Source organism: Heloderma suspectum, chromosome 3 (genome assembly GCF_057233095.1).
Source record: "Heloderma suspectum isolate Gila_16-S chromosome 3, 16-S_ref, whole genome shotgun sequence".
Lineage (NCBI taxonomy): Eukaryota > Metazoa > Chordata > Lepidosauria > Squamata > Helodermatidae > Heloderma > Heloderma suspectum.
Genome location: NC_139460.1, coordinates 38,380,316 through 38,404,886, shown reverse-complemented (window position 1 = coordinate 38,404,886; position 24,571 = coordinate 38,380,316). Strand labels below are relative to the sequence as shown.

The 24,571-nt window shown below is 42.3% G+C and overlaps 1 protein-coding gene across 1 annotated transcript in view; it reads right to left on the bottom strand.

Annotated features, from left to right (window-relative positions):
- Positions 1-24,571, bottom strand: part of USPL1 (ubiquitin specific peptidase like 1) — a 36,033-nt gene that overhangs the window by 4,352 nt on the left and 7,110 nt on the right. The window contains exons 3-8 of the mRNA XM_084845447.1: positions 7,562-7,690; positions 5,523-6,150; positions 3,721-3,834; positions 1,922-2,051; positions 1,022-1,147; positions 113-273 (exon numbers count right to left, since the gene is read on the bottom strand). Coding sequence (XP_084701573.1) covers positions 113-273; positions 1,022-1,147; positions 1,922-2,051; positions 3,721-3,834; positions 5,523-6,150; positions 7,562-7,690 — 1,288 coding nt within the window. The remainder of the gene's footprint in view (positions 1-112; positions 274-1,021; positions 1,148-1,921; positions 2,052-3,720; positions 3,835-5,522; positions 6,151-7,561; positions 7,691-24,571) is intronic.

Here is a 24,571-nt window from a genome sequence, read left to right as displayed (position 1 = left end):
TCCTTATCAATTCCTACTGTTACTGGGAAGAGAGATGTTTGGGGCTACCAGCCAGTACAAACAGATCGCTGTTTAAAAAGGATATAGATATAACAGAGTGCACTGTACTTACCATCTGCATTCAAGATCCATGTTATGAAGTGTTTTGCATCCTTCTGATATTGAATAACAGTTGTTATTTGATAAGAATCTTCTTGAAAATTGAATGAGTAGGCTATCAAATCATTATGTGGCAACCCTTCGACAAAGTGCATCATAAGTATTGATGGGATACTACCAAAGAGACACAAGAATTTGTAGTTTTAGAACTAAATAACTTGCATTAATGTTGATTCCACATCAGTACACAGCATGATTAGCAGCTCAATGTATCATTTTTCTATTTGAGAGTGTTTTATAAAAGACTCAAACGATCCAAGATACACAAATGAGACAGCACATATGGTTTTAGGGTTCATAGAATATTATCTCATAGGATGGGGCTTCCAGACAGCAGACCCCCAGAAAAAGATGAAGCTTCCCAGCTTGCATGATCATCTTTACACGATGGACCCAATAAAGCTATTAACTTCTTCATACAGTGCATAGTTAAACTATGGAATTCACTACCACAAGATGGACCGATGGCCACCAATTTGGATGGCTTTAAAAGGGGATTGGACAAATTCATGGAGGATGCTATCAATGGCTACCAGCCTTGATAGCTATATGCTACTTTCAATATCAGAGGCAGAATGCCTATGTACACCAGTTGCTGGGGAACATGGGCAGGAGGGTGCTGTTGAATTCATGTCTTGCTTGAGGGTTTCCCATGGGCAGCTCTTTGGCCACTGTGTGAACAGAATGCTGGAATAAATGGAGCCTTGTTCTGATCCAGCACAGCTCTTCTTATGATCTTAATGTTATAATGAGAAGCAGGTTCAAGCACTGATCACTGAAATATGCACATTAGCTGCAACTCATTATTTGCCCACTCCTCATGTAGTTTTACTCACTTCAGCTTAATATAGTTCACACTTACTTTTCTAAAACCATTTCTCTTCTTTGAGATGTGTGATGACAGTTATTGCAGGAAGCAACATGAACAGCATTCAGTGGGTGCCATTCTGGGATTATATTTGTAAATGTTGTCAATGTCTTCTGACACCTGAAAATATCGAAAGTTAAGTATTGATGCACTGCTGCAGCAAAAGGCTTGCAAAGCTAAATATCAACACTAACTCGGAATGGCTGGAAGAGTAATTTGAATACATGGTCTAAATTCAGAATTGGTTTGAATCTGATGCAATCAAAAGATTGAAGTCAGTTTTAAATTCAGTTTTAAGTTTAAATCAGCAACGAATTGCAATCTGCCTGCAATTCTTGAACATTCAAATCCTCTTTTAGGGATTGTCAGAGTGGGACAGTTTACTTCCACTCATTGGCTAATTACATTAGTTTTGGCTGCTATGATTAAAAAGGTAATTTTACATATCAACTCAGAACTTCAACAATTAAGAACAAAAGACATCATAACATGCCACTTTTCCATAGTGGAAAAATGGAATGGAAGAAGAATTGGGTGGAGCTGGGGGCCTGTTTTATGAAGAGACTCAACATAATATTTGTGGTACTGTTATATTTTATAGTGTTTACTTCTGAATGCACAGTTGAGAGAGCATAGGTTAAATCCTGACCAACAATAAAAACACCTCTGTTCTCTGGTATTGCAGAGCAAGCTTGCCCTTCCCCATCTGATGATAAGCTGTGAAACAAGATGCATGGCAAGCTAGCTAATTGCAGGCACATAACACCCCTATCAATCATGGATCATGTATTGTTTGTAAAAAGAAAAGAAAAAGAAATCCACACTGAAGTTAAGGTAAATATGAGTTTGTACTAAAGAAGTAGGGTGAAAAACAGAATCTCTGAAGAAACTAACCTCTCACTGACTTGGTGGCCGCACTGTAAACATTCAAGCTTCCACGAAAAAGTGTGGAGAAAAAGTTTCTCTATTCCTGGATCTTTCTGTAGAAGTAGAGGAAAAGCAAATACTGGGCTTTCCTCCTCACCTTTGAAGAAAAACACAACACAAAAACATGATTAACTATTTTATGTAGTCTTAGCCAAGATCTAATGGCTCTTCAAAATATATATTTCAAGATTTAAAAATGCAATCGTAAGGGCCAGTTCCTAATGTACACAGTATATTTTGGGCCCAGTACCTTACAATGGAAGTATTAAGGCTAAAAGATACATGTACGTTTGCTTCCTGTATTAAAAACTAAAACATATTTTAGTGACTGACTGCAGAATCCTATGCATGTTTACTCAGAAGTAAGTCTCACATACCCAGGTAAGAGTGTATAGGATTTGAGACTAAGGCTGCTTGTACAAAACCAAGGCGTTTATACTTTTGAGGCTTCAATCCTAGGCAAACTTATCTCGGAGACAGTTCTACTGAACTTACTTGTGTAGGATTGTGCTAAACGTTATATGATGCTGTGAGCACATTAGATCCTTATTTTAGCAATGGGACACTTAGGGCAGTCCCCACCCTGTCCCCAATGCCACCTATTATGTCCATGACACAGCACGGGGGATCCTGTGGAAGCGGAGGAGCGAGGGGAAAGCAGTAGCACATGCTTCATGTGCAAAAAGGTTCAAGATTAAATTCCTGGGATCTCCAGGTAGGTCTCGGAAAGTCTCCTGCCTGAAACCCTGGAGTGCCGCTCCCAGTCAGTGCAGACTGTACTGGGTTAGATAGATCAATGGTGTGTCTCAGTATAAGGCTGCTTCTTATTTATTTATGACATTTCTTACCCACTTTTTATTATAAAATAATCCCAAAACAGGGAACAAGCAATAAAATACAGCAAAATAATACAATATTGACAAAAAACATAAACAAATGGGGAGAAAAGTAACAGACAAACAACAGTTTACATGATGCAGCAAAAGAGAGGAAAACTCAATCAAAAGGCTGGGTAAAAAGATAGGTCCTTAGGTGGCACTAAAAACGTCTAAGCACTGCCTGTATATGAGATGGGGAGGGAGTTCCACAGTCGGGGTGCTTATATCAAGAACGCCTGGCCTCAGTTTGCCGTGTATCGAACTCCTGACAAATGTGGCACCACCAAGAGGGAATCCTCATTCCATCGTAACATCTGGGCATGATCTTAATATTCTTGTATCCCTAAATTGAATCTCTCTGCTCAGAGGCAGCATACCATTAAATACTTGCTGCTCAAGGGCTATCACCTTCGTGCTCAGTTTGAGAGCTTCCCTATGGCATCTGGTTGGCCACTGTGGGAAGCAGGATGCTGGTCTAGATGGACCTTTTGACTGATTCAGCGGGACTCTCCTTATGCCTAACTGAGTAACCAATGGCACAGAAAACAGCTAGACTAAAACAAAGGCATATGAGCACTGAAACCATGATCTTATCTGAAGCTAATGACAAAGAAAAGTGGTTTCCAGCTGATGGACAGAGCAAGAAGAAGAGAAGAGCACTGCAATATATTAGCACATAACTCTGAGGAATGGCTCCCTTTGGACCCATAAATAAATAAGCCAGAGAGAGAGAGAGAGAGAGAGAGAGAGAGAGAGAGAGAGGAAATACACACACAGCAAAACAGCAAGTAAATGTGGCAATGCAGTAGGTTACTGCTCCATTTAGAAACATAGCTATTATATCACAAACCCCCAACATTTTATAAAGCCCCCCCTTCAATTACTTACCCAATTTACACTTAAGATGAGGCTGAAGCTGGTCAAATATTAGATTCCTGATTTCATTTAGGTGAGATTCTGTTCTTGACAGAACATCCAAAGGAACCTCTGAGACATGTTTACCTGCATGAAACAGTTTGTTGATCTATCAACACATGGCTCTCCAAAAATGGCTATTTTCTAATCCATTCCAAAAGTAACTGGTTACTACTAAATAAATGAAATTCTGTAGTTTGTTCTGCAGTAGATACTGGCAATGTAAGGTTTGGCTCCAATGGTGTCATTCCACCAGCAGAAGGGAAACTGCTGGTGTAACTGATTTGCCCTCCCCAATGCATGCATCCCACATATCCCATTTGGATATTTGGTCTGCTTCTGTTGACGGTTTCTAGTTCTTAGAAACCTCTGTTTTCATGCACACACACTTCATATGTATTCATTGAAATAGATGTATTCAAATCTATATAGCTACATTTCTTTTCTTTTGTTGACATTCTATAATAAAAAATAAGTTTAAAAAGAAATCCCAAATCTGCTCACTGGAGGACAGTGAATTCCTGTTGCATGAACAGACCTCTGCTTGTGCAATGTTGGATCCAGGCCAGAGTACCAAAATCCCAGATAGTCACGGGGAAAATAGACCGCTGTTCATTCAGATTACTGCAGCCATCCTCAGAACAACCGCTCAAAGCTAAATGCAAGTTGTATGAACTACTCAAACAGCGAGTACATCTGCTAAGGCCAAACCTGTGCCCTGCCTCTCATGATGTGGTTTTTAACTGCATTCTAGGGAACCTTGGGGTTCTTCACAAGTTTACCATATACTAAGGGAGAAGAAGACTAGTGGTAGACAAGCATCCCTGAAAGACAACTTGCCAACACTACTGACCTTCCTCTGCAACATAAATCAGGAGCTGCGTGTGTTCTACTGCGCTCACTCGCTCCAAGCAGGGCAACACTGTGGCCCTACAATCCTACCTTGCACTTTATCTGAACCAAGTGCTGCAACATGCCCTATTTATTTATTTATTTATTTATTATTATTAAATTTATTAATCGCCCATCTGGCTGGTCACCCAGCCACTCTGGGCGATGTACAACATACAATAAAAACAGTTTAAAACAATAATCCCCCTCCAGTGCACTGGGGGTTCCATAACAAATAGTCTGTAGTTCCTTAGTGTTCCCAGATAGTACAAAGTGTGAAAATTCATCACATGTATGGCATCTAACTCAATGCAAGTAACCAATGTACTGAGAGGTTGCTGCATGGTGCGGTAGGGATAATTCAGCTTTCAAACTATGTTCATGTACGCATCATCATGTATGCATCTCATTACAATGGACAGACTCTGATGTAAATCAAGGATGAGGGAGAGTGATCAACAGCTATGGAGCTATCTGGGCAAAAGACATTTGTCTGGGGGGAATAGAAGTAAAAAAAGTAGCGTATAAAGTGGGAATAAGAGAAGGGGGGGGGAGATTTCACCATTTCTAAATGACCACTTTTCACTAGGAGTGGTTTTATCAAAGGTTGTTCTATAATCCCAGGACTTGGTGGGCACTTTTTTCTTTATCAGCATAATAGAAAATCCATTTTCCAGTGCTGAAGGCTAACAAACATTCCAGAAACACAAATCTGATTCTAGAAAGAAAAAAAGAACAGCGCAATGCCTACATTAATGTTTACTTCTTACATACACTGCAGTAGAATAATCTGAATTGTCAGAAGTTCAGAAATCTATAGATCCCACTGATTTTTGTAAACAAAAATTATTTTGACAGGAAAAAATGACTCATGTTTGACTTACCGCTTTGACAAGTATTTACCAGTGCAGTCGCTTGGTTATATTTTGCAAATAGTCTCTTGATTATTGATGTGCTTTCTGAATCTGAGCCAGTCTCAATCATTTTTAGTGTTTCTAAATGCACGAGTGCTGACATAATACAATCTAACCAGCAGAGAGCATGTGCATTCCTCCACTGAAGCCACAATGGCTCCAGCAGAGATTGTTTGTCTTGATGCAGAATTGGAGACATGAATGAACCAATTTCAGAATCTGACAAAAACTGTGACTGCACACTGGACATCTCTGGTAAGCTTTCTTGAGCTCCCATTTCCAAGCCCATTTGCTGTTCCATAGATTCAGCTGCACTACACAAGTTTGGGTGACTGGCTTGTGAAAAATCAGGTTGCCCTGACTGAGTCCCAAAGAGATAATTTTCATTGCACTTGGAAGCAAGATCAGATCTGGATGTCTGCTCAGTGTCCATCAAGTTATCAGTCCTAGTCAATTTTATGCATGGTTCAAGGGGAGAGGTCACCAGGCTTGTATCAAAGAACTTTCTTTTCTTAAAAGTGCCCTGAGATGGATAACCTTTTGGATCAATGGGAATTATAATGTTGCTGAGTGGCTCAAATCCAAGAGGGTAGATGCACTGAAAGAAAGAGAAAGGGAAAGAAAAACATATACCAGACATTAGACTTACGTATAGTATTTTAGCAAATAATATATAATGTAGATTTCAGGGATGAAATGGAAAACTGACCACAGAAACTACAGCTATACAAGAAGAGCATCCAACTACCCCCCCCCCCCCGTAAGTTATAACTAGTACTGTTCTGCGATAAGATTTTCTTTATGAAAGGACTCCAGGGCTGGCTTTGGATGATCACATAAGGAGAAGCCATCATGGCTTCTCTTCTCACCCCCGTGCATGCCACATGCGTGAGTGGCATTTACATAGTTACCTGCGCTGCAGAGTGGGTTGCCACATCATCCAAACCTGGCGCATGGTGGGGGTGGCTTCGTACCCACCCTACAACTCACGATGTGCAGTAGAGGTTGTAGGGTAGGTATGGAGCCACCCCTGCTGCACCGTGTTCAGACAACATGCCAACCTACACTGCAGCGCGGGTAATTATGCAAATGGTGGTCACGCACATGGGGGGAGGGGGGGAAGCCACAATGGCTTCTTCTTCCAACGCAATCGTCCGAACACCCTGCAAATCTCACTAAGTCAATGACCCTATAAATTAGTTTATGGAATTCAGGAAACCTTTTAAAAAATATAGCTATTAGCTTTGAAGAGGGTAACTCCTAAATATGTTCATTTTTACTCTCATGTTCTGAAGGATATTTTTTAAATATTGCTTTTCTGGACATCAATATAATTATTGCTGCTATTTTACCTTTTTTTCCATTTTTTAGACAGAGGAAGGACATTTCAAGATTCATTTAATCAAAGCTAGATTAATTATACAATGCTGGAGTCCCACAGCCTTAACCACCCCTGCTCCCCCACATGCTCAAGTACTTACTGATTAACCCATCTTCCTCCCCACAGTTGCCACCTTTCTCCACACCTTCATTCCCAAACACAAGGGGGTGCTATGACGAGGAGCTGTAAATGCTTGGAAGTAAAGAACCACTATTCCTGAATTGGGCTTTAATATTTTTACCTAAAAATCGATGGGGTCATTACAGCTTCAGATATAATTCTCAATGGGCCTTAGTAAATTGCCTAGTAAGTTACCCGTGAGCTTCAGGACCTGCTCTGGATCATGGGAAGGGGTGGGCTAGTTCGCTTTTGACATCTGTTTCCTTGCATATCATATGACACTAAGCTTTCTTCAACATAACCTGCTCAGGTATTGACATAATGTGCTTGTGGTTTAATTGAACCTGGATATCTGACAGTTATTTTGTACGCCAAAGAACTACTCAGTTATGAAATGTTATGCCAACCATTTGTTAAATCATCATAAATGCGTAGATTAAGAATGATGGGGTATAGTAATACTGGACAAACCCCAACTCAGCAATTAAAAAAAAAAAAGCTGAACTACCTGGGGATTTTCACACAAAAAAATAGATTCTTCAAAATGTATGCGATACGTTCTTAAAGCTTTTATTAGACCCTTCTTTTTGCAAGCTGGGCACCATTCATTTGGAGTTACTTCAGCAGAATTAGAGCCCTAAAGAGATGCAAAAACAAACAATAAATGTATTATTCCTGAGAAGCCAAACATCAAAACATAGAAAATGACTTCATACCACACAAGTCATTTATATGTCTGAAGAGTTAAATTTGACAACACAGAAACATAACAAAGTATATATGAGAGTCTCATATTAGAATAAAACTACACATAATTTGATTTTTATATGGATCAAGTGTTCATTTTATTTATACTGAACAAAATAGCCTTTACTATCAGTGCTGACCTCTACCCAAGCATTAGAACAAACGTCTTCATAAACATGTTTGTAACAGCTAACAACGTTTGAAAATAGTAAATCTTTCGCCATTTCAATAAGATTTCCGTGGAAAAATAATTTTACAAAAAATTTAGAGGTCATACAGCAAAATTAGCCCAATAGAAATGTAAAAATCTCTCAAAATTGAGGAGGAAAAAAAGAACTTTGCACAATGTGAAAGAGAACTGAACTGACTTTTCCCAAATACCCCACCATGTGGAGTGCAGATGCCCCTATACCAGTCACTTGCAAACCATTTCCAGTCTTCTGGTAATCCATCATTCTGAGGCATTGGCTAAATTATCATGTCACTTGTAACATTTTCAACAGTCTTAAGGATTTTTTTCACATATCCTGTAAAATAAGAAGTGAACAGAAAAAAGTTAAATAAGCATTTTTCCAATGGCGAGTCTTAAAAGCACACTAATGAAGAAAGGGGATATCTTTGGTGGGGTAGAAGGAGCAAAGGAATTTGTGAGTGCGTGTGTGTGTGGGGTGGTGGTGGTGGTGGTAAACTTAACACACGCACACACAGACACACTAACCGCAAGGATGTAAAGCGAGGATGTAGAACCTCTTTCAGCCTGAGGGTCGAATTCCATTTTGGAGAAGCTTTTAGGGACTGCATTCCAGAGATGGGTGTGGCTGAAGGCAAAAGGAGTGGGACCAAAGGCAAAAGAGGTGAGGCCAAAATACCAGCATATTTTAATTTAAAAGCTCTTACTGCCACCCTTAGGAAATGCATTTCAATCTTTTAGAATGGGGAAATAACTTCACAAAAGACAGGAAGCCACCAAATGATGGGTGGTTGGGAGAAGGTGTGTGTGTGGGGGGAGCAGGGGGCTGGGGCATGACCATCTAGAGACTCCTGGAGGGCCAGATTAGGATCCCTCGGAGGGCCAGAGGTTCTCACCCTTGATATAAAGCAATTAACTAAACTGAAAGTTCGCATTTGTCATACAACAGATCCATTTATAGTTCCAACAAGCCTTGGAAATATTGCTGCTGTTCCACCTGCAAAGCAGCTAAACCACTTGTGGCAGAAGCAAGACAGGGTGACCGATGCTGCACCATGTCAACCCAGGTATCTCTCCACCTATGCTCCGTGTGATCCAAACACATGACACAATACGGCTTCACATTTCAGCCCAAATAAGTGAGCTACACTGCCTGATATAGCACTACCAAAGTTAGGCAGAAAGCCTTCCCTGTGGTGTATGTGCAACTGAGCAGAGCCATTATGTACAATGCAGATGACACTGCCTGATCTCCTAACTATGGCTCGAGTGGGAGCCCCTGCAGAAACACTTGCATGTTCACTCCCTCTGTCCCTCTCCCTTTCCTGATTAGTATTAACTATCATGCAGCATAAACAGTATCTATAATTACACTGGTTTCGACGTAAATTATATAATGCTGTATCAAAGCTCATCAAAGAAGGTGGGGAGTGCACAAATCCAAGGTGAAAAGAGGGGAGGAGCACGTGAGACTGAGGGGTACTTTCTATCCCCTACTGGTAGTTAGGAGATAGCCAGCATGACATCCAACTGAGACCTAAGTTGCTTCTGGAATAAAACTGAGGAACACCATTTTAAAATAAAACAATCTGCTAAAACTTACAGTGCAAGACATATATGCATTTACACTGAGATTCAATACTGCACTTAGCCCTGGAGACAGGGCTGTTGTCAAGGGCAGGCATGGTCAGGCACCTGCCGGGGGCCCACACCTCAGCAGGGGCCCACTGACAAGATCCCCCTGGACATGCTCCTCCTCTTCACCACTGCAACCTGCTTGTTCACCTGCCTCTCGCTCTGGCCCAGATAACGGTGGTGGTGAGAAGGAGGAGAAGCAGATGCAACTGCATACTTGCTGACTGGCTCTCTGCCCGTCAGGCAAGCAAGCGACAGCAATGATGAGAAAAAGGAGGAGGAGCAATAGGACCTGGTGATAATGGCAGCAAGAAGGTAGACTCACTGCGGGACGGGGCCTACTGAGGGTGTCTTGCCCAAGGGCCCCCCAAAACCTGGAGCTGGCACTGCCTGGAGAGCTCACATGGCCTCCTTAAAAGTATCCTAAAACAGACCTGGAATACACAGTGCTAGTTATTCTCTTCCACATGGCTGCTCATAAGGCCTGATTTGTGGAGGACCTAGCCATGGGGAAGACACTTACTTTCGTGTTACCACTTGCCCCATGTTAAAATGCGCTTACCACATGCATCAGCCTATGTGTATGTAGCAAAAGCACCCCAGTAATCAACATAATGGGTGGATCCGTTGTCATGTTTATGTTACACACATATGGATTGGTACTTGTGATGCGCATTTAAATGTGATGGGGCAGCACATGGAATGCTTACATGGGGTAACGGTTTTCTCATTGTCTAGGTCACATAGTTTGGATTTTTAGGAAGCTAATCCAAATGGCAATTCACTAGTTCAAATAGCCTATACACATGTCTCTGACTATTCCTTTGGCTTCTATTGGACTTTGCCTTCAAATACAGTTCTGGGGAGTTCATATACTTCCCCAGCATCCACTGCAGACAGAAAAAAACAGACAAGTAATAATTAAGAACACCACCACCTATTTTTCAGGGGTCTGCATGCAAACAATGCACAAAAGCTAGTTACGACTACACTAAAAACCATTAATCTAGAATTAAGGAGTACGTGAACATATCCTTCAGCGTTTTATACAGGTGTCAGCAAATACAGTGACCAGCAATCTAAGCCCTACATGGAATTTGCCTTTTCTACCACTGCTATGTGCCAAGATGTTTTCAGTGAACTATCCACCACTAATTCAAGACCTCTTTCAATAGTCACTGCCAGTTCAGACTCCATTGGTGTTGATATGAAGTTAGATCTTTTTTTGCCCCAAATGAACATCACTTCACAGTTACTTACACTGAACCTTGCTTGCCATTTTGTTGCACATTCACCCAGTTTGGAGGGATCCTGTTGGAGCTCTTCAGTCTATGGCCACACTGAATAGCAAGATGCCATCCATCAACCCAGCCACCCCACTGTTCTTCTCTAACTCCAACAAATTAAATTGCACTGATTCTAATAAAGACCCATGAGGAACCCCATTTTTTATATTTCTTCATTGTGAGAACTGCTCATGTATTCCTACCTTCTGTTCTTTAACCAGTTACTGATTCATAACAGGACCTGTCCTCTCATCCAAAGACTGCTAAGTTCTACTCAGGAGGCTTTGGTAAGAGACTTGTCAAAAACTTTTTGGAATTTCAATCATATAGCATCTACCAAACTGCTTCTAGCTACATGTTTGCCAACACGCTCAAAATACTCCAAAAGCTTGGAGAGACAGGACTTCCCTTTTCAGAAGCCATGTTGACTCTTCCTCAGCAAGGCTTATTTTTAACTTTAATGTTTTCCACCAATTTATTTGGGTAGATGTTAGACTAACTGGCCTATAATTTCCTAACTTCCTCCTTTTAAAAGAAGCCCAAGACTGTATATCTGAGTAACCAGAGGTGGTCAAAATGGCAGTATTTCCCCATATGTATGTATAATTGAGGTACTTAAAAAAAACCTCAGTGAATGGTGAAGTTCTAACACAGGTATGGAATACTGTTCGCCACCATGCCCCTGGACCTGCTTGCTAAAGATAATGCATTCTACAGTACTTTCATTCACTGAATCATTGTCACTGATGAAAAACACTAACACAACTATTTTATAGAACAGTGTAACAACCTACATACATTTTAACTTCAGCACTACTTATGGAAGTAAACGCTCAGATACTGTTCCAGTTAAACCAATGCCTAACTGCCTTGATTCCTGGCTGAACTTTTTGGATAGCAGTAATTCTGAAAATGCAAGAACATAATTCCATCTATTATATGCCACTGACTAAAACAGTACTAATGCCTAAAGTACTAATACTAATGTACTAAAGCAGGATTTCACGTTTGAAGTCAGAATCAATGACACCACTTAAATGACAATTAAGAAACTGTATTTTGCAATATTTTAATTAATTACATGTATTACATTTATGAAAATCCCTTTCTTCAAGGACCTAAAGGCAGCATACATGGTTGCCTCCCATTTTTATCCTCACAACAACCCTGTGAGGTAGGGTTAGGCTGACAGAGCGTGACTGGCCCAAGGTCAACCAGTGAGCTTCATGGTTGAGCAGGTCTTGAACCTGGGTACCCTCAATCCTAGTCTGACACTCTGACCATTACAACACATTGGCAATCTGTTAAGATGAACCAGGAGGCAGTATTTTCAGACAAAGTCAGTCCCATGTCGACAAATTATAGAATACATCTTTGAGGGCTAAAAATAGTCTTGTGGCACCTTAGAGACTGATAAAATATATTGTGTCACAAGCTTTCGTGGGCCAGAACCCACTTCTTTTGTGAAGGTGTAGTTAATACCTTTGATCGGGTAAGTAAATATACTTCCTAGGAAAAAACATTGTAACTCAAGTGCAATTATGAACTGAATTATTGATAAACACATCTACAGAATTTCAATCACCACTTGTGCAAGTTATTTTGAAAGGATCACCATCTGTTGGAAAATGTATTCATTTGCATAAATACATGGACATTTATAAGATTTGTGTTATGGCATCCTATGTTTTCTAGCTTTATAAAACTTTTTTTGTCAATGCTGCATTATTTTACTGTGTTTCCTGGTTTGTACCCCACTTTAGTATTGTTTTATAATGAATGCGGGAAAGAAATTTCTTAAATAAATAGATCCAGACTACTTATGAAATGTTTTAGTTTTAACTGATACTTATCTTGCAACTGAGGATCCCCCTCCCAGAAACTTGGCACACAGGAAATGTTTCTCTGGAAACCTCCTGAATTTAGAAACTCTGGATTATTACAGTGCCCTAATAAATATTTTGGGAAAACTAGTATCTCTGTTCTTCCGCCATTCTCTCTGTTCCAATTAGGGATGTTAGAGAAATCCGCCACGGATTCAAATGAGGCTGGATTCTTTGGAATCTGGCCTCAGGAAACCACGGTGGATCAGCCCCACTTACCTCCTCTCCTGGAGGATTCCACGCAGGACGGCCCAGCTGCCTCCACGCCGATCGCCATTTTTTTTAAAAAAGGGCAATCAGCAGGATGTCTTCATAGACTTATACGCAAAATAGAGCTGTGAATCTTGCTTATAAGTCTACATAGACTTATACGCAAGATTCTACGTCGATGGGGACATCCTGCCGATTGCCTTTTTTTTTTTTAAATGGCGATCGGCGTGAAGGCGAAGGGCTCCGGTTGCAGGTAAGCGGTGGCTTTCAGCTCTACGGAATCCTCATGGAGCGGAGCCGCTCTGTGAGGATTCCAGGGGGGAGGAACAGATCGCCTCCCTCCCCGGGGATTCCCAACCAGAACGGTGGGGAATCCATACATCCCTAGTTCCAACAAAGTTCTCAGACCATGAGCGGGGTATACCTGGAAAATAGGTAGAAGTAAGGGTTTTTTTCCCCCTGTTTCTTTCTTCTTCTTTTTAACATGTTGCAGAACTCAGAGTCAGAGAGACCATGGAGTGAAGGAAAAAGAGTTTCTTTATTTAACGTGCGGGCTTAAGGCTGGAATCTTTTCCAAAGAGCCAAAAGCCCCGATTTACATCAGCACATGGTTTTTATAGATATTGTGACACATAGGAAACGGCTCCTCCTCTCCCTCCCATGTGCGGTTGCAGTCCTCAACATTTCTTCTCCTAGCACTATTGTTTATAATACAAGAAATGGGTTACAGGGTAGCCATGATAAGCAGAGAACAGAAGAGAACAGCAGAGAACAAGATATACAACTCTATGCTGACCTTAGCCTTTGCTGAAAGATAAGAAATTCCTGTGTCTCATCAGCTTACAAACATATATTTCAGAGAGCAAGAGCTCAGCAAGAACATGAAGCATGAGACTGCATGAGGCTACTTAGTCTGACCCCCGATATGGCTGCTACATTCCGCCCTTAAATGCATAATTTCATTACAATTATAGCATTTCATTACGCAAACAGACACTCTGGTTTGCAAAGCATAACACAGGACTCTTATAGCAACCCTCTTACTTAATATCTTGTTGAGCTATTAGAGCGTAGAGGGCGGCAGTTTTACTAGCCGAGACATAAAACAGATTGGTTAAACAGCGCATAAGACAAGGAATGCAAAGGCATAACAGTATCTCTGTGAACAACACTGGTAGAATTAGGATGAACAATGCTTTAAGCTAGATAAGATCTGGAAGCCAAGGGGTTAACCAATTTAGCTAATTGTTTTGTCCCATTGTTATGTTAGCTACTATATTATGCATGCAGATTATTGATTTGAACATCTACAGCATTACTATTATTAGTCAAATTAAATGATGGAGGAGAAAAAGATAAAAAAAACCTGTTTGCAGGTATATCTCTTGGCAAACAAAAATGTTTTTACTCTTGTGATGTTAGCCAGGTGAAGCCAGTAATTATCAGAGAATCGCTGGGACAGATTTCCCTCTCTAGGGGCAGGCCCCCCTTTTTCGCACCTTATTAAGGAAACTCTAATACAGCACCACTAACACTACAACAGGCATATTTGATCTTCTTTGGGATCTGACAGTACGCTGGGCAGCTATTTACCTGGCAAGCTGCAGTAGGGTCTAGTCCCCTTCTTCAATTTTCCCCAGTTGCAGATCTGACCGTACGCAGGGCGGACAGTCTCTCAGTGTGCCCACAGTAAGGTCTTGCCTGAGTCTTCTTACTGCTTTTTCAGAATAATTTTTAAAGGATTTTTGAAAAGGAAAGAAATCCTTTCAAAGGATTTTTGTTTACAGTCTACTCCCCCCCTCTTGCTCTCTTGACTCGTGTCCAATGTATCCAGGGTTTAACTCCAGCTGCTTTTATAGCTGCGGGGGTGGAAAGTATAACAGTTTTCGGTCCTCTCCATCTGGGAGTTAAAGGGTCATTTTTTCCCTCTTTAACTCATACTTCATCTCCTGGTTGGAAAGGATGAACTTCTGTAATGGGAATTTGGGCTTATTTTCTAAGACAAAGCGACGCTGGGCTTGAAGAACTTTGCCCAGTGTTTGGACTTCTTGTTTAAGGCTAACGTTTGCTTGCACTTGATGCCGCTCCAGTGTCAATCATGAAGTCAATGTCACGGCCCCTCACAGTCAATGTCACGGCCCCTCTCAAGCTGTCTTCTCTCTCGCCCGTTCTGGCTCCTTTGGTTTTCTCCTTTGTGTATTTGATTCATTTTATTTGGGCATTCATGCCACCAATGTCCATCTTGTCCACACTGGGCACACTGGGTCTTTCTTAAGAATCCTCTGCCTCTGCTGGGTCTTCTATTTTTTCGTCCATGTCTTCTTGGGCCTCTGGGTCGAGGGGGGTATACTGGCGATAGGCATCTAAAAGACGCTCTAAGTACTCTCTGGGGCCTCGGTGGCACCTTGCAGCACTTTAGACACTTTGGTCATATTAACTGACTTCTTCATACCTGCCTTCATGGCTTCTAACAGCAGGGTTTGATACTGGGTGAGGCGCTCTAGCTCCGCTTGTGTTTTGGGATTCCAGCAGTGGGGGGTTTACTTACAAGGAGACTTTATTGAGTAACTTACAGCACACAGGCGTACCTAATGGTTGGATCAGACAGCTTCTCTGAACCACGAGCTATTGGGCTAAATGGGTTTTATACTATACATGTTACCCATGAGGCAGCACAACACCAGCAAGCATTTTCAGCATAGGCTAGAAGTGTTTGGTTCTCAGGCACAGCTTTCTGTAAACAAACCTCGCTTCCCAGGCAGAGTGCTTGATAACACTTTTATTCATTAGTATGGGATGATAAATTTCTCTCTCTTTCTTTTGCTTTCTTTTTCTTGCTGATCTGCCTGTATTGCAGATCATGTTTCAAACTTTTTATATAAAACTTTCCTCTCTATGCACCAGCCTTGTCTCTTTATTTGTCTTTTTTTCAAGTTAAACTCAAACCTTTTCTGCCCTACACTAGTCACAATGACACACATTTGGGATAGGCTCTTCTTCTTCTAGTTACATTTTCTTCATCTTAAAGAACTATTACATTATTGTGGCTACTTTATCCCAGGTAATAAGCTCCAGGCATAATCAGCTGCTTCTAATTCACCCTGGGGGCAACTATGGCCACGCTTCTTCTCTACAAATGTTCTTTCTCTTTGCCTCTTGCCTTCTCTTTCTTCTTTTTTTTCTCCCTTCTCTATCTGTCTGCCACTTTCTCTATTTCTCTGTCTTCTTCTACTTGCCTCTGTCTTTCTCTACTTGTCTTTTCTCTTGTCATCCATTGGGAACCACACTCAGTATCATTTGGAGTTGCAACTAACACTAATCTGCAAATATTACATATATTTTATGATATCTAATTAATCATAAAATATACACAACAAACTTTTTCTGCAATTTAACACAATGAATGGAAAACATTTTTTGCATGGTAAGGCATGATGGAGCAGATCCAGCAATTAGGGGGGAAAGCTCTCAGGGCTATCTATCACTAGACAAGGTAGCCAGGGATTTATAACACACACACACACACACACACACACCTCTTTTCTTCTCTTCCCCTTCAACTTGGTACACGAAAGCAAAGTGCCGAAACTCAGGACGCTGGGGAGTGATGGGCATCGCCTTATACTTGCATTTTTCAGGCAGCCATTAATCTTCTTTGGGGAGGCAGTGGGGTGATTTGCAGGACTTCAAAGGCAAGCTTCTCAGTTTGTTTGTATTTGTAAATCCCAAGCTCAAAACAGGACAGGATGAGGTACAGGGCAGCTAAATCTTTGCTTTGGCATGGGCAACAAATAACTCGGGTCAGCTTTCTTCGCTGGGGTCTCAAACAGGAAAACAGTCTTAATTTAAAGTTGTAACATCACTGACAGCGTCAGCCAGCTAGCTACACAGATCTCACTGTTTTTTAAGACAGTTACTCCAATATCTTCTTTTCTTCTCAATCAGGTTGGGTCTCTCAGCTTACACAGTTTATTGCAGCTTCCAGGAGCATGGTAGTAGCGTGATTTTGGCTTGGCCAGGAACATGCTGTCTGGTTTCTCGGTCTCTTCAGCACACACACTCAGGCAGTCTAACACTGGACACTCAAATTAGTGAGATTTCTTCCATTGCAGGGAATCCCACGGCAAAAGCTTAACGGTTACGCTCTTCAGAAATCATATAGCTGATGGTCTACAGGCTCTATGAAATTCTAGGCCAGTTCAAAGCTAAACACGGCTACCTTGACAGAGATCTTCATCGTGGTCTTTCCGCTTCATTCCGCCTTGGGACAGTCTTATGGCACACTTTCCACTCTAAGAGGGGTCTAGCCTGTGCCCTGGGGGTTGATTCTTCACTTTTATTCTCCATTTTGCACTTTCATCTTCTGGGTCTTCATTTTCAGTTTCTATTTCTTAGGGATTTTATTTCAATTAGGCGAGGTGATGTTGCACAACTCAGAACGTTGTGGGCAATTTTCCTGCCCCCCCTCTTGGCGCGCTAGGCTAACAGCTACTTCTTCAGCCTCACACTCCCACGCTTTGTTAAAAGCCAGGCTGTCCTGCAACATTTCTCTAATTAACAGCCTCAGATCTTGTTCTTTTTTTTTCTCAGCTGGACCTTGAGCTTTTTTGCTGTTTCCTCTCTATTCTGAATCCTTTAAAAAAAATCTTTTTCCTTTTTTTTTTTAACATACATCTCAAGGGGGTGCAAGTCTTGCTTCCCCCACTTCCCATTGTTGTTCAGTCGTGTCCGACTCTTCGTGACCCCATGGACCATAGCACGCCAGGCCTTCCTGTCCTGCGCTCTCTCCCGGAGCGTGCTCAAGTTCATATTCATTGCATCCGTGATGCTATCTAGCCATCTCATCCTCTGCCGTCCCCTTCTCCTTTTGCCTTCAGTCTTTCCCAGCATCAGGGTCTTTTCCAAGGAGTTTTCTCTTCGCATTAGGTGGCCAAAATATTTGCGCTTCAGCTTCAGTATCTGTCCTTCCAATGAGCACTCAGGGTTGATTTCCTTTAGGATGGACTGATTTGACCTCCTTGCAGTCCAGGGGACTCGTAAGAGTCTTCTCCAGCACCACAGTTCGAAAGCATCAATTCTTCGGCGCTCAGCCTTCCTTATAGTCCAGCTCTCACAGCCATACATTACTACTGGGAAAACCATAGCTTTGATTAGACGGACCTTTGTCGGCAAGGTGATGTCTCTGCTTCTTACTATGCTGTCTAGGTTTGCCATAGCTTTCCTCCCAAGGAGCAAGCGTCTTTTAATTTCATGGCTACAGTCACCGTCTGCGGTGATCTTGGAGCCCAAGAAAGTAAAATCTGTCACTGCTTCCATTTCTTCCCCTTCTATATGCCAGGAAGTGATGGGGCCAGATGCCATGATCTTCGTTTTTTTAATGTTGAGTTTCAAACCAGCTTTTGCACTCTCCTCTTTCACCCTCAACAAGAGGCTCTTGAGATCCTCTTCGCTTTCTGCCATTAGGGTGGTATCGTCTGCATATCGGAGGTTGTTGATAATTCTCCCGGCAATCTTAATTCCGACCTCTGATTCATCCAACCCGGCATTTCTCATGATGTACTCTGCATATAAGTTAAATAACCAGGGTGACAATATGCAGCCTTGTCGTACTCCTTTCCCAATTTTGAACCAATCGGTTGTTCCATCTCTGGTTCTTAAAGTTGCTTCTTGACCCTCGTACAGGTTTCTCAGGAGACAGGTAAGGTGGTCTGGTACTCCCATCACTTTCAGAATTTGCCACAGTTTGTTGTGATCCACACAATCAAAGGCTTTAGCGTAGTCAATGAAGCAGAAATAGACGTTTTTCTGGAATTCTCTTGCTTTCTCCATGATGCAGCGAATGTTGGCGATTTGATCTCTAGTTCCTCTGCCTCTTCGAAACCCAGCTTGTACTTCCGGTAGTTCTCGGTTCGCATACTGCTGAAGCCTAGCTTGTAGGATTTTGAGCATCACCTTGCTGGCATGTGAAATGAGCGCAATTGTGCGGTAGTTTGAACACTCTTTGGCATTGCCCTTCTTTGGAATTGGAATGTAAACTGACCTTTTCCAGTCTTGTGGCCACTGTTGAGTGTTCCAGATTTGTTGGCATATTGAATGCAGCACTTTAACAGCATCATCTTTTAGGATTTTAAATAGCTCGGCTGGAATACTGTCATCTCCGCTAGCTTTGTTGTTACTAATGCTTCCTAAGGCCCACTTGACTTCACTCTCTAGGATGTCCGGCTCAAGTTCAGTGACCGCACTATTATGGCTATCAGGGACATTCAGATCTTTCCTGTATAGTTCTTCTGTGTATTCTTGCCACCTCTTCTTAATCTCATCTGCTTCTGTTAGGTCCCTGCCTTCTTTGTCCTTGATCATGCCCGTCTTTGCACAAAACGTTCCCTTGAGATCACTTCCCATAGCCTCCCACTTAAGATGAAGACGGACACAAAGAGGGAAGGGGATTGGTCAGCGAGTAAGGGGTCTCACTGGCCGACACAAAAGGAATTTCACACCACGCACTTTGCTACTGGCCTGGGCACCCGGACGGTCAACGGTATGCAACAGAAACCGCAGTAGCCACTCACACAATCATCAATTTCACCACTTAATTCATATGCCCCTTCCACCCACTTTCCCACTAGAGCGAAGCAGTTTCCTCAGCGCCTTGCTGAGTATTAGTGCCTGCTCGGGGGAGTGATCAAGTCCCCCCTTCCACCCCCAATCGGGTGGGTCACCTATTGTATACGCATACTAACACTGACCTTCATAAGGCGGTGCCCTCTTTTTTTCTGCCCAGTGGCCTTTCTCCCGAAGGCGGGGCCCTCTTTTTATTCCATATACTTGCCTTTCTCCTGAAGGCTTCCAATGTGGGTTTCAACTCAATTGCAGCTGCAGTATGGGCAGGGCTCAAGTTCCTTCCTCCGCTTCCCAAGGTTCTCTTGCTGCTCACTGCCATTTGGGCGGTCCCGGCGCAGGCTTTCTCCCGTTCACCCGACAAAAAGGTAGGTGGCGCCAAGAAAGGGAGGCATGCGCCGAGCCCTCCCTCCCAGTGCGGCGATTAAGAGCAGGCAACTGCCACCTCTCTGTCTCAGAGCCTGTCACATCCGAGTCACGGCACCATTTATGTTGCAGAACTCAGAGTCAGAGAGACCACGGAGTGAAGGAAAAAGAGTTTCTTTATTTAACGCGCGGGCTTAAGGCTGGAATCATTCCCAAAGAGCCAAAAGCCCCGATTTACATCAGCACATTGTTTTTATAGATATTGTGACACATAGGAAACGGCTCCTCCTCTCCCTCCCGTGTGGGGTTGCAGTCCTCAACAGTTCTTCTCCTAGCACTATTGTTTATAATACAAGAAATGGGTTACAGGGTAGCCATGATAAGCAGAGAACAGAAGAGAACAGCAGAGAACAAGATATACAACTCTATGCTGACCTTGGCCTTTGTTGATAAGATAAGAAATTCCTGTGTCTCGTCAGCTTACAAACATATATTTCAGAGAGCAAGAGCTCAGCAAGAACATGAAGCATGAGACTGCATGAGGCTACTTAGTCTGACCCCCGATATGGCTGCTACAAACATAGTCAGCTGGTTCAGACACAATGCTAAAATGTAGTTTAGTTTTGTGTTTAGAGAACGATCCTAGTCTCCCTGCAGGCTCTGGGAGATCTGCATGTGCTTATGACTTTTGCTGGAGTAATTCACACCCCTGTCCTGGCTTTTGCTTCTGTTGTTGATTAACTGCAGCTTTCCATGTCATCCGAACCCAAACAAACTGTGGCTAACTTTAATGATGACCATGGAAACAAGCCTACATCAGACCATAGTTCATGAAGCTGCTATTTTCCCCACTAACTTTAGTTAAAACTATCCACAGTTTAGGGTTTGGATGATGCCCTAAACATCAGTTACTCTAAAAAAAGAAGTGGAACTTTCTGATCTCCTCCTTGCAGCTGCTCCAGAAGAGGAGATGGAATGGAGGAGCACTACTTCCAAATGCAGCTGCGGAGTACAAATCCAACAGGTGTGCTCACAATACGTGAACAGTATATTAAAAGATATCCAATATACCTGCCTTACTAAGTAGTTACATATGTTGTACCTGTACTGTAATTGCTTCCAGGGCAAGGCAAAGTCATTATACCCCCTTAGTAAACCTTTATTTTGAAAAGACATTTCAAAAGAAATCGTAGGCATTTGGGTGCATTTTTTTTAAAAAAGAAAACTTTTACTTAATGATAAATGTATAGGAGAAAAATGCACAGTATTCATTGCAGGGCAGCATCTGTATCACTTATGCATGGAGATGTGAACTCATCCAGATTGGTTTCCAAACTCTATGCTCATCTGGGAGATATGCATATGATCTTTGCGGGTCATAAATGTATTCTTCAGGTCTAGATGAAGTTTTAAAAGATGCTCTGGGGTCTATCTGTGCTACAGTGCCCAGAAATAGGTTTCCACATGATGTTAGAGCATTACGTACAGGAGTGAGGAAAATACTTACACTTTGATTATGAGAGTATGTGTGACTTTGTAAACCTGCTCTCATATGGCTTTGCTAAATGTGGCAAAGCAGCTTGCCTACTGCAGTTTTATCAAGGCCACCAATTACACTCATTTTTGTATGTGCACAACATGAAGCTGACTAGCCTCTATTGGTCATGGACAATGGAAGTAGTGCTGCCCAGCAACTTTGAAAGAGGGAACTGAAACTATGTGCATTATCCCTCACACTCCCTTAAGAGCATAGAACATCTGAAATCAGATGTTTACGGGAGGCTCATTACAAAGCTGGAATCTAGACACAGAAACAGTTATGCTGCCAGAAAATCATATTCACAAGTTTTGGGGAAAGCCCTAAAGATGGTATAGATATAACTGTGCAGCCATCAGCAGTACAGAGAAGGCTGTTATCACTTCATGCACTGTGGTCAACTGGTTCAAGAGACATGCTGGATGGGCATGAAATAGCAACAGTGAAATTCCAGAAAACTTTACAGAGGAAATCTTACAGATGTGCATGAGATTACTATCTCAATAATCTGACACATGGTACAGCATTGAAAGTACAAAATGTCTAGTGATAATTACCTACAAGACAGGTAATGTGAGGGCACTGGTTATTTCCATCATATGGTCATTAGATGTCAGAATATTATAGATCTATAAGTAAGTAATGATGTAACAAGTAACATTTCATTCCTTCTATACCTTTATGCTATATGTACACAGTTAGATAATGCAATGAAGGCTACGATGTTTCTTTCTACAGCAATACAACAATGGAACCAATTACCTAGGGAGATGGTGGGCTCTCCCACACTAGAGGCATTCAGGATGAGGCTGGACAGCCATCTGTCAGGGACGCTCTGATTTGGATTCCTGCATTGAGCAGGGGGTTGGACTCAATGGTCTTGTAGGCCCCTCGCAACCCTACTATTCTATGATTTTAGGTCTTTGCAATTCAAACTGAATGTTGATACTTTGCACTTGAAAGTGGATATAGTCCAGAAACACACACATGGCAACACAAAGGGGCAGCCCTATTGAATATTAATAGATCAAATGTTCCAAGGGTTATGAGCCAGCACCTAATGAATTCAGGTTCAGCCCACTAAAAACATATGGAAACAAGCGTAAAAAATTACTTGTAGCTGTTTTTCAGGTTCACTCAAAACCAGCATTTTATGTCCTGATGATAGTGCTCTAAAATAAGGGGCACCAAGTAGAAATCAGAACTAAAGGTCATGATCAATGACATAAATTCAGTAGGGGAGTTCACAAATACCTTCACACACTGAAAGCACATGTGAGGGGGTTGCAGGGTTGTGTCAGCTGACTCTGCTCCCACCCCCTGCCAACATGTGCACTGCCCATGAGAAGGGGTTCAACATGCATACCAATGTACATGTGTACGAAATTTCACATAAAAGGAACACCGGGCCAGTCAGGATACCTCCTTGTATGGAGGAGCACCACACACACACATATATATTTGTGTGTGTGTGTGTGTGTGTGTATGTGTGTGTGTATATGTATGTGTGTGTCTATATATATATATATATATATATATATATATATATATATATATTTGTATGCACATAGAACCATTTCACACGGCTGAATATGTGGCCGGCACATATGTTGTTAGCAGGGGGCAGGGCTCACCAGTGTAATCCCACAACCCCCTCATACATTGTTTCAACATGTGAAGCCCACTAGTACCACACATCTGAACTCCTTGTTAATTAACCTGGCATAGCTACCACCACATGCTTCCCTATTCACAATCACTAACAAAACAAGATGCCCATGTCACTCATGTATGATTACGTGCACTGAACAGATGGGGAAAGCATCTGATTTTCATATATTAACCACCATGACTGCAAGTACAACAGGGTGGTATAGAATCATAGAATAGTAGGGTTGGAAGGGGCCTACAAGGCCATCGAGTCCAACTCCCTGCTCAATGCAGGAATCCAAGTCAGAGCGTCCCTGACAGATGGCTGTCCAGCCTCATCCTGAATGCCTCTAGTGTGGGAGAGCCCACCATCTCCCTAGGTAATTGGTTCCATTGTCGTATGGCTGTCCTGTCCTAACAGTCAGGAAGTTTTCCTGATGTCCAGCCGGAATCTGGCTTCCTGTCACTTGAGCCCATTATTCCGTGTCCTGCATTCTGGGATGATGGAGAAGAGATGCTGGCCTTCCTCTCTGTGACAACCTTTCAAGTACTTGAAGACTGCTATCATATCTCCCCCCGCCCCGTCTTCTCTTCTCAGAGCCGGCTATACCATTAGACAGAAGCAATCACCACAGGGGGCAGATGCTGGGGGGCAGAGGTGGCAGCCCCCAGCTCTTCCCCCTAGCCTACTGCCCTCAGATGTGCTAATGGTATCCCGTTGCCAGTGTTGAAGTAAGATTCAACTGCCAGTCCAGTTGGCTTTTGTATATAGAATGGAGGGTGACGTCGTCTTGTCATCTGCTTCAGGCAGCAAAATGTATTGGGTCTGCCCTAACCACCCTGTCCTTTGTTTCTCTAGAGACTAGAAATACTGGAACAGCACATCTGATCCGTAAAGGTTGCCCGAATGTGTCTTTAATGAAATATGTTCAGTTCCCTCAGCCTTCCCTCATAGGTCCTGCATTCTAGACACTTAGGGCACAATCCTATGCATGTTTAGCCAGAAAAAAGTCCTACAGCTCCCAGCACTGGGAGGGGAATGCTGGGAGTTGTCGGACTTTTTTCTGTGTAAACATGCATAGGATTGCACCCTTAGTCACCTTTGTTGTTCTCCTTGAAATTCTCTCCAGTTTTCTGGTATCTTTCGTTGTAGGCTGTGTCAGCCCGAATACAAATCTTCCAGTTGATTGCACATTGGAGTGATTATCTTGAATGTAATAATTCAATGTAATAATATGACTGGGGGTGAGGAATCATAGAATCATAGAATAGTAGGGTTGGAAGGGGCCTACAAGGCCATCGAGTCCAACCCCCTGCTCAATGCAGGAATCCAAGTCAGAGCATCCCTGACAGGTGGCTGTCCAGCCTCGTCTTGAACGCCTCCAGTGTGGGAGAG